This window comes from Seriola lalandi, unplaced genomic scaffold, assembly GCF_002814215.2.
Source record: "Seriola lalandi dorsalis isolate HSWRI2012SDOR001 ecotype SW California unplaced genomic scaffold, Sedor1 jcf7180002054469, whole genome shotgun sequence".
Taxonomy (NCBI): domain Eukaryota; kingdom Metazoa; phylum Chordata; class Actinopteri; order Carangiformes; family Carangidae; genus Seriola; species Seriola lalandi.
Window position 1 is genome coordinate 1,648,624 of NW_019525022.1, and position 10,879 is coordinate 1,659,502.

The following is a 10,879-nucleotide window of genomic DNA, read 5'->3' on the forward strand; positions in this document are numbered from 1 at the left end:
GTGTGTGTGTGCGTGCGTGCGTGCGTGCGTGCGTGCAGGAGCTGCCTAGCCTCCAGGGATCCTTACTGTGGCTGGACCAGAGGCAGCACCTGCTCCTTCCTGAGACCAGGCACAAGGTGACAACAACAACAACAACAACAACAACAACAACACACACGCACACACAAATACCTGTGAAGAGCTTTCTACCTCTGTTTTATTGGCAAAGTTGTAGCATTCCTGTGTGTTGCACATGGAAATGTCTAAGCTTATGTGGTATTACTACTTCACTTTATCACATTAAATAAGGGGAATGTAAGACTTATTCCACAAAGACCCCCCAAGGAAGTATATGGACATAGTTACAAGAAAACAAATAAAGTACGTGGATACTTGTGACCCAGTAGAAGTCAAACTGAAGCAAACTCTGGTAAATATTCAATTGATTCTTAAAAGATGTCATTATTGACAAAAAAGATTAGTTAACTCTGATACTCTGTAGTATTATGACATAGACTTTTTAGTGCAGTACACTTAATCCACTACTCATACAGTGTCCATACCTATTAAACAATATATTTCAGTTAAACGGTTTATATTTCTACTTATTAATGTCCTACACAGCTAATATGCAATATAAGGTCTATCTGCACAGTTAATTTTTGTGCCAATGAACTACGAACCATGAAGAAACCACTGAACCCACAGCACTTTCTTCTGTCACAGTGCTTTATTTCATGTTAATTTCAATTAGGGTGTTTAAGTGATGCAGTTTAATAGTGGTCTTAATGTATTCTGTAGAGTAGAAAAAATATTTTAATTGTATTATTTTTTATTTTATAACCTTAATAAGCCAGTTAAGTCCTTTCTGTGTCCGGCATTTGTATCAAATGCAAATATTAACATTGAACGTTTAGCGTTGCAATTCCTACTTCCAGCTCACATTACCACCTGTACAACTGACCCCGACCTCTGACCTGCAATCAGGCAAAAGGAGAAAATCAATCATGGGATCAATAGTGTATCCCATTACACTGGATGACACATCAATATGTGCCATATCAATTTAATCGATTACAACCAACAAATGTCCCCGTTCATGTTTTTATGCAACATGACGACATGTTCTCATAAAGAAATCTATTTTTTATATTGAAGAGTCATTTTAAGTGTATACACTGGGTTAAGAGCACTGTATTGATATGTTTCCTACTGTTTGTATATGAAGAGACATAGTGAAGTCTCTAATGTGTTAACTGGTGATCTCTTTGTGGCTGCAGGCTGCCTTTTCAACAAGATGTGGAATATGGAAACACCACCTCCCATCTAGGAGACTGTGACGGTAGGTTGCAGCACTATGACATGGATGCTTCTGGTTGTGTACGGTGGAGTTAGGGGAGGCTCCGCCTAGTGGCTCAATCCCTCATTGCACCTGGATTCTTGTCACTGAACACTGTGTTCTGAGAAAAAAAACCTCTCATACTACCAAGTGGGAGAATATTTGTGACAAATTCTGTAATTTAGCACACTTTAATTATCTGAAGTGTAATATCGTCCCCCCCCCCCCCCCCCCAGCTCATGAAGATCCATTTAGCCTTGATGTTTGCATCATGGAGTGTTTTGGTGTCATTGTCAGCGCTGAATCAAGTGGGAGTAGGACTGGGATTTTGGTTTCAGCCTCACTTCCTTCAGGTCAAAACACTCCCAGCGTGAGACAGTTTAATTATGGAGCATATGAAAGAGGTGTAACTACTGGTAGACAATACAAAACTGCAGGATGGGAAATGCAACATCCTCCTGCATCCATGGCTGTGTTATTTCAAAGCTGAACATCTGAGAGGGGAATGACCAAGGGTAGCATCAAGCAAGAAGAAAGTACTGATGTCACTTTTCTGTCAAGAAGCTCAGATGTCACTGCAGCAGTGCCACAGAGGCTGTCTTTGAACCTCACTCTGAAATTCACAAAGTCAGTGGAAACCAAAAAAGAAGTCCTTTCCAGCAGATTCTTTCTGAACTGTTCCATCTGTTTGAGCCCAGTTTCAAAGTCATAAAATCCATTTAGCTGGATCTGAATTTCCAAAAAGACCTCAAAAAAGAGAATGTAGCACATTCCAAGCCTTCATCGAACACATTTGTTTCAAACTGATATATGGGCTTCTAGTTTTCAACCCACTCTTAGAAACCCATAACAGTAGAAGTCAGGGATGCCAGGCTGCCGACCTGACAGGCTCTAATCCGAGCGGTGAAAGCGCAGGAGAGGCCGAGCCAGAGAAAGGCATGTGCTGCTGTGTCTGCAGATGGGAGTGATTAGAGCTGGGTGGAAATACTGAGGTAATGGTATGCTGCGAGGAGAGACTCTCTGACCAGGCTGCAGGATGGAAACTGTGAGGAGAGGAGAGTCAGCTGCTGTGGTCTGAGCTGCGCTGATGACAAGTGCAGGCCTCACTGAACCTGGAGCCTGTGGAGCCTCAAGGCCAGACTGGAGAGAAGCTCCTTTTAAACATAATCACCACAGAAAATAATCGTATAATGCTGAACATGATGATAACCAGTTATGAGTGTTATTGTAGTTATTGATTTATTATAATACATAATATCTTGTGAGGGGAACAGCACTAAGTAGAAGCAGCAGAATAGCCCTATATGTAATAATAATAGCAATTTTAAACTGCACCCTGCGGACAGACATTGAGAGAGGGTGTCCGTTTTACTGTTCTATTAAATGTCATCTTCATAATTGTGTCTCTTAATCTTCAGGAATTCTGCAGCAAAGTTTACTGATTGAACCAGAGAGCCTCGTTTCCCTCAACTTGCTTGTGGCGTCAGCAGTCTCTGCGTTCACCATCGGGGCGGCGCTCTCTGGCCTGGCCGTGTGCTGGATCATGGCCCACAAGCCTGCCAATCGTCGCCACGGCAACACCTCCCAGTCCTCAATCCAGCGACGTGAAAGAGGCTTGCTTAGTAACGGTGGCGGGATGGGAGGCTCTGTGCTGAGTGTAACACGGCAGGGAGGTGGGGAGCGCCCCTGCTCTCAAGGCGGGGAAACCCTCTTTGTCATGCCCAATGGCTGGGTGAAGTCAGGAGAGCTCGACCCCGGTTTCCTCCCCACCCCAGAGCACACGCCCCAGCAGAAACGCAGAGGCCTGCGACTGTCTGACTCCAACTCTGGAGGGTGGGACACCAGCCAGACGTACCTGGGGGGAGGCTCTGTGGGTCTAGGTTCACCCTGCCGCATGCCCCCCTCCGTCTACCTGACCACCCGACTGTTCCAGCAGGGGGGAGGTGGGAGACACGGTGGTGAGGGCAGAGGGAATGACACGCCCCGCCAGCACTATGTCTGCCTGAGCAAACAAGAAAAAGGAGGGAAAGGGACGCCCAAAGCCCCGTTCAGGAAGTCTGCAGGAGAATATGTTTACCCCATGACCCCCCAGGACTCGCCTGAGCGTCGGAGGGTCGTCTCAGCACCCAGCGCCCCCATGGAGTATGGTGAACCGCTGCCATTGCGCTGGCCAGCCCCAGAAGGATACATCCTCAGCAGCCATGGCATGGTCCCTGTCCCCCTGCCTCCCCCCTCCATGGCCGCTCCCAGTAGCCAGGCGTATGTGTCCCAGCAACATACCCCAGGGCTGAGCAGGGCTCTGCTGAGAGGGGCCCTGGAGCGAGGGGAGCTGGGCGAGCTGGTGGATCTCAGCCAACTGATGAGTAAGAAGAACTGCAGTGATAGGACTCAGGCCGGCCAGTGACTGTTGAGGAAATGAAGGGGACGGGAGCATTTCCATGTCCGGAGCTCTCTGTTTTATTTACATAGATCTTTCTTTCCTCCTCATTCTGTCTATCCCTCTCTCCCTTCCCTCTATCTTCCGTTCTTTGTCATTCAGCCCCTCTGATCTCCTCTGTCGGTCTCTCAGGCACCCCCACCCCACCATTTCACCCCATGATGAGTCTCCTCTTATGACTGGCTGCTGGGTCTGCCACTCATATCCTGGCTCACACTAATTGGTCAGATGGACTGAGGTTGTTGCTGTGTCTGCATTGCAGAGTTGCCTCTCTCTCTCCTGCTACTCGGCAGCAGCAGGAGGAGTGAGGAGAGAGGATGGAGAGGAAAGATAGAAAGCAGAATGGGGGGCAAGAGAGGATGTGGTCAAAGATGGACATGGCACTTAGGAGCTGCCTTCTCTTTGCAGATTAACTGAGGCTGCAGGGCCAGTCAAGTTCTGCTACAGGAGTGGGATGCGTTTCCCCTCTTGGATAACATTAACAAGACTGCCACCCATCTGTTATCCATTATAGTACCTGTTGGTCTGACTGCCAACCAGATACTTGGAGTGAAATTGTACATTTTGATCATTTTAAATGGATGCCTTCCTGAATACCTGAGGCTCTAGGCGACTCATCAGACAAAAACTAAGGTCATTTTGACTGTAAACGCAAATCTAACAGATGATGAGGCGACACCAATTCCCTCTGTCTGTTTCTTCTTCTCTCTCTTTCTCCTTGCTGCACACATACAGCAGATACATACACGTATTTGTACAGGTGAGTATTTAGTATTCCAGAGGGAAGACGTGCGTGCCAAATGCCTCTATCCTTTCTCAAAGGGATGTGGGACAATAACTCACGTCTTTGGAGAGCAGAGTGCAGGACCGAAATGTCAGCACTATTTCTGCCAACCGCATGTTCTCTGTAATGACGGCATCTCAGCCGTCCATCGCTCAATTTGTTCTCCTCCCTGCACTCCATGTACTCTTAAAGGACTCATACTTCTACGAGGACGTCGGGAGCAGCAACACTAGACTGACAGAAAAGTAAGAGCAGGACAGACACACAGAAAGGAAGAAGGAGAGAGGTGTTTTCAGTAAATGCACCGCAACGTATGAACACCTTGTCCTTCACTGTCACCTTAAGGCTTTTCCACACATATACACACACTCATTAATGCTGCATTGTAGAACACAGTCCGGTTTTATTGGGCAATATTTCCCCTTAAGCCCACAGTGGGTCAAGGTCCCACAGACGTGATACAGAATAAAGTGACAGTTACAGTGGTGATGATGGAAACCTCTGGCTTAATGCCGAGCCAATAGAGGTAATGGAAATGTCCCCAACAGGTAAATGGGACTATATATTCAGCCCCTTGAAGTGTCCAGTTCCAGGGAGTGGTCAGCGTTTAGATCCACACAACATGGCTTGAGTGTGTTAGCGATGAGATGGAAGTCATAAAAAAGAGACAAGATGAAGAAGACAAAAGCAGAAACAAAAAGGCAAGTAGATGAAATAATGAGGTGCAACAACAACAACAACAACAACAACCATAGAACATAATGAGAATGTGGTTTGTTGTAGCTGACCAGATGATTTTCAGTCTCGGTCCCAGTCAGAGCAACGCTGGTTTGTGCTGACCTTGTAGTGAGCAGCAATATATGGTCTATCTGTACATAGTAAACTTTAATTTAGTTAAAATGATAATGTAAGACAAACAGTAACTCCAAAAAAATGATATCAGGCATTAGCTTGCAAACAAAAATAAACATTTGCCATGTCATTATAACGATGTAATGTATGAAAATCTGTTTTTCATGTAAGTTTCATATCAACCTGCTCCGAGATTGAAATCGCAGACAATGATTATTACCAGTCTGATTTTTTTTTTTTTTTTTTATACTACATCTGTATGCCAAACCCAACTTATGAATGATTTACTGATGCCTGATTACTGAAGCAAAAAAACTGAGAGAGACTTGTTTTAAAGTGCCATGAAGAAAACCATGTCAGTCAGCAGTGCACCTGTTTCCTGTACTGTGGTGTCGGAGAACTCAATTATTGCAGTATACTTGTGATTTGTATGCCTTTGACTTACATGCTGAATGTTTTTGTTTTTTCATTTCGATGTCGGCTTGTACTGTTGAAATCATTTCTTCAGCTCCCTCTTTCAGGTGCTGCTGATGCCGAACGCTACCAACAGTGTTTGAGGGTCTGTTTATAAACTACTTTGGCACATGATGCCAAACTTATATACTGTAAATATGTAAGAATAAATGCAGACACTTTGTCATGCCCTTTATGATTATACTGTAATGTATTCACTTAAACAATGACATGACCTGTGTTTATTCCTGACTAGCTGATATGTAATAATAATGTCTCTTAAGTAGTTCATAAGCAAACCGTCAAATGGACTGAAATGCTGTGAGGGAACACTGTGTTTCTCATTTCTGTCTTTGTCTGTAGTCTAGTGACTCTCTCTCTGTCATTGCCAAACAACTGCCATGCTGGGGGATCTTGAAAATACTTGTCAGCATCCTGAGTGAATGAATGTACTCATTCTTTTTTTGTTTGTTGGTTTGTTTATTGTCATTTTACTGTGCAGTAATAAGGAAAAGCACATTTTTGCATTCTGAAAAGGAGCTGTCCTGTATCATTTGTTAATAGTGTAAATAATCATGCTGATGGTATAGTGTATCAGTTTGGTTTTGGGAGGGGGGTTTCATTCAAGCTCTTCTAAGACAGGAACGTGTTTAAAGTGTGGTTTTTTTTTCTTTCGGTGACGATGCTGTGAATAAGATGTATGTACAGTATTTACGTGACTTTGGCTGACTGCTGAGTTCAGCTATTTCCTTCCTGTTATTAGAATAGAGTCGCAGGCCTCATCTCAGCCAGAAGTGAGCCATCTCATTTGACTGATGCCTGCTGAGTTTTTGCAGTTGCTAAGATACTGCTGTTATAATAACCATCAATCTTTGGAGTACTGCTATTAAATGGCATTATACAATTGACTGCTAATGTTGTCGCGTGTGGTTCTGAATGCACTCATTGAAATAAATGCATATCATTATGCACGTGCCCACGCATACACACACATTTACAAATGCAACTCTGCTGCCTCACAGCAGTCTGGAGTGATGTGTATATCATTACTGCAGTTTATTTTCTTTCAATGAAAAATATTTTTCATCAGATTGGCAGGTTGAAGCATCATAACAGGCAGCTGCAGAGCAGAGAGGAGGCGGAAAATCTTTCAAGCATTTACTTTTCCCGCCACAAGAGGGAGCTGGACACTGGCCTTCATTCATCTGGCCTCAGTGAGGGAATGAAAAGCAGTAACTCCCATGGGTGCCTGTACATTGACTGCACATTGTCTGTCTGTGCACACAGACTGTTGTTTTGTGGAGAAATCTGGACATGAGAATACCCCTTGTTTTCTGCTTCGACATAACACAACATAACACAGAGAGCAATAAGGTCAATAAAAGGTTGAGTGAGTTAGATAACAGGTATTTATAGCCCAAACACACAGACACATATACTCATGCATGTCCCTAAAGCAGCTGAGGAGTTTAAAAGGCAATTTGATGATCTGAGCAAAGCCGGGCGTACATGTTTACATTCTGTAAATACTGACACGATTTAGAATACTTTAAAAAATAATTACCTTCATTCACAAATCAACAATACAGGTAAGTCAGTCACGTGGATCCAGTTGAATAGTTCATTTTTTCATTAGCATTACAAATAGCCTATATTTTCTAAGGATAAATCATAGAATATTAATCAAAAATGTCATCGCAATCAATCAATCAACTTTTTTCTGTTGCGTTTCCATAAAATTAAGGATCTCACAAAAGAATGATTGAAAATTTAAAAAATCAAAAAGCAGGGATCAAGATATCCTGAATTTTAAACCATAGAATGTATGAGCCTCCAAAAACACTGGGGACTACAACTCCCATAATTCAACTCAATTCTCTTTTGAACAACACATCTCTGATTTGTGACTCAGATTTATATTGAAGAGTTTCAAGCCCATCAGAGTTCATTTTTTAACTTGATTTGCAAAATTGGTAAAGAACCCCGTTCAGTTTCAGTTCGGTTTTGTACTTACTTACTCTCACTGTCTTGTGAATAAAACCCTTTCAATAAGAAATAGTAGCTGATAGAATCAAAGCAGCAGTTTGTAGCAGCAATCCACTCACACACCAGTAAATACAGATGTGCTAGTGTGAATTTCTCACGCCAGTTTAAGGGTGGACTGGGAAGGTTGACAAGAAAGCCAATATGGATTGGTGTGTAGCAGACGATGAACACAATCATGTTTGCCGTTACTATGCCAACTACGCTTTTCTTTTCTTCTGATTGGTCTTCCACTTTTGACAGAATGTAGATGATCTGACTGGAGCAAAACACAATGATCACCAGTGGAATGAGGAAGCCCGGGACGACCAGAATCACAATAATGTCTAGTCCAAGTGGATTATCTTTACATCTTTCATAGCATGTCCAGAGACTATTAGGGTCGTTCTCATGTTGGAAAACAGCACCTATTGTCACCAGAACTCCCCAAAGAACCAAACACACAACCAAAGCTGCCTTCTTCTTCTTCCTCCAGGTTCTGGTCTGCAGAGGGAACCTTATAACCAGGTAGCGCTGGACACTGATGGCGGTCGTGGTCATGATGCTGGCATACATGTTGATGAAATGTATATTAATGAGGAAAGTACATAGTTTAGTCTTAGACAGGCAGAAAAAGGCATCGTAAATCCTAAAGGGAAGGAAGAGGATGAGGGCAGAATCAGCTATGGCCAGGTTGAACATGTAGATGTGGGTGTCTGTCCAGGAATCTCGTTTCGCAATGAAGGCACGCAAAGCTGCAGCATTGACAAGGAAACCCAGGAGAAACAACGGACTGTAGGCCACGCCTTGAAGGATTTCCACATAGCAAGTAGAGTTGGTGGTGTTGACGGCCATATTTATCTGTAAGAAGTGGCCATGTGAATGGAAAAATGTTAGTTCAGACAAATGTATTGTTATTGAGTTTTAACTCCAAACAACTGAGCATAAAAACCACACACAAAGATCTTATTGTTATAAAATGATAAAGCTTGGAGGATCTTACTTTACTAAAAGATAGGTTCATATTTCTCTGTGTTAAAACAGGACTCACATGCCCATATGTGAATTGAAACAGTCTCTGTTCAGTGTAATCACTCTTCCTGTTAAAAGACTACTCCACACACACATGCAGCATTTTTTTTTATTCCCCACAATGTCAGTTGACTGCTGACATTACTGCTGGTTATTCAATTTTGGTGTGTGAGTAATATCACCAAACCCACCCACTGCAGCTCAGCATACTGTGTCTGGAGAGAATTGGGTTCTAACATAAACTGTAACTTCAGGAGATACCCATTTCATTTTACTAAATTAGTAGTAGAGTTGAAATTGCTGTTAGGCAGTGATTTCCTCATGAATCAATGGTTACAACAACCAAGAACTTGGCTTGTGAGTGTTGTTTAAAAAGACTGATTTGAAAAATGTCCTCCTTTTCATTTTATATGACATGTTCAAAGTTCAGTGTAGTCCTGTAATTTTATTACTACATGCAAAACTGTATTATAATTTCAAAGCAGAACCTGTCATAGTGTTATACAGTCATTATGCAAGAACTAATAACTTCCTTTTACCAGAATGAATTCCTAAGAAAACTTGTTTCTGTTTCTTGTCTGGTCGGTAAATTTTGAAGACTCCCATTTTGACTCATCGTTTCAACACATTGCAAGTATTTCAATCTCTGTTTTTATGTTCCCAAGGGGGGTTTTGTACAGCCAGATGACAAAACACAGATAGAAGACGGACATTAAAAAAAAACCAGAAAAAGTTACAATGCAACAGTCTGATTTCCTGATGACATACTACATGTGTATACAGTAAAAATTAGTGGAAGGCAGAAGAGCACTTATGTTGCTAGTCAAAAGTAACCAATAAAAACCAGAACTTACCAAATGAGATGTACTCCTGTGCATAAAACTTTCTGAACAATGACAGCTGTACAACATGTCTGTCATTCAGGCCACATGCAGCGATCCGTGTCAGCTGCATCATTTCCTCCCTTCTGTTGCTTTGTCACTTTCTGTGGCTTAAATTGTAACTTGTTGTTACAATTAAGTGGCTCAATAGTATCTGTAAAGTACCAGCTGATAAAAGATAATGGAACAGTTAACATAGCCATTTTCCACATTCATATGATGGAAATTATTATATGAATGTAGCCTACATATGTGGATAATATGATACTGATGCAAATGGTTGTGAACGGAAGTTTTGTCTTTGCAGTGCTTAGCCAGTATTATGGATAAAAGTACCTTTTTTCATTTTGCACCATGTCGTTTCCTATTTGCCATTTTTAATTACTACTGTTGTACTTTTGAATCAAATAAGTTTTCACTCAAGTGAACATTTCCACCAACAGAGTGAAAGAGGAAGGAAAACAAGGTCACACATCAACTGAGGTGAAAATGCAGTCAAAAGTCAAGAGCTGCACTGACAATACCAGACTGGAAAAGGAAATTACAAAATAAATCTTGTCTTGTTGTACAAAAGGAATGATTGTGAACACAAACTCTCCACTCTGTGACATCTCATAAAGAGAAATGGGTCAGTGTTTAGTTCTGTTGGCTGAAAAGAGGTGATCAAATCTTAGCAAAAAACCAACATGAAGGTAAAGGGTTTGCATGGAAAATGTGTGTCAGTGTGTCAGCAGCGACTGGGAAAATGTTTGTCTCACACAATATTTTCCATTGTCATACATCAACTGATGAGCAAAAGAAGAAAAAAAAAGAGACTCTAATTTCTCATGAGCTTGTCAGCAACTGACAGTCACAGGAGAGCAGCCACAGGCCCCTGGATTAAACCGCTGTTTATGAAAGATCCTTTGTAAATAAGTTCCTGGATTCAATAAGACACAGATAATTGAAACAGATCATGAAGTCATCAAGACACATCTGCAGGCCCGTCTCTGCCTTCATGCAGCTCTGGCCAACCTGCTCCACATTTGTGAGTTATTTTGTCAACATGTCCTCATCAAAGTGTTTCTATCCAATTGGACAGACGGTGGGGTGTGCGCTGG

General features: G+C 42.3%; 2 protein-coding genes across 2 annotated transcripts in view; one reads left to right on the forward strand and one right to left on the reverse strand.

Moving 5' to 3' along the window:
- Positions 1-6,752, forward strand: part of LOC111658887 (semaphorin-6B-like) — a 28,925-nt gene extending 22,173 nt beyond the window's left edge. The window contains exons 15-17 of the mRNA XM_087175426.1: positions 39-116; positions 1,260-1,321; positions 2,737-6,752. Coding sequence (XP_087031552.1) covers positions 39-116; positions 1,260-1,321; positions 2,737-3,722 — 1,126 coding nt within the window. The 3' untranslated portion in view covers positions 3,723-6,752. The remainder of the gene's footprint in view (positions 1-38; positions 117-1,259; positions 1,322-2,736) is intronic.
- A 124-nt stretch (positions 6,753-6,876) lies between these two features.
- On the reverse strand, positions 6,877-9,857 carry LOC147818822 (G protein-coupled receptor 35). The gene is made up of 2 exons (XM_087175427.1): positions 9,753-9,857; positions 6,877-8,727 (listed from the first exon to the last, which is right to left on the reverse strand). The coding sequence occupies exons 1-2, from the start codon at positions 9,816-9,818 to the stop codon at positions 7,855-7,857; spliced, it is 939 nt and encodes a 312-aa protein (XP_087031553.1). The 5' UTR covers positions 9,819-9,857; the 3' UTR covers positions 6,877-7,854.
- Between the last annotated feature and the right edge of the window lie 1,022 nt (positions 9,858-10,879).

What these genes read in the sequence shown, in the direction of transcription:
- LOC147818822 (XM_087175427.1), bottom strand. Translation starts at nt 9,818, where the DNA reads ATGACAGACATGTTGTACAGCTGTCATTGTTCAGAAAGTTTTATGCAC. An exon ending in ACAGGAGTACATCTCATTTG is followed by an intron (nt 8,728 to 9,752) that starts GTAAGTTCTGGT and finishes CACTTCTTACAG; the next exon opens with ATAAATATGGCCGTCAACAC.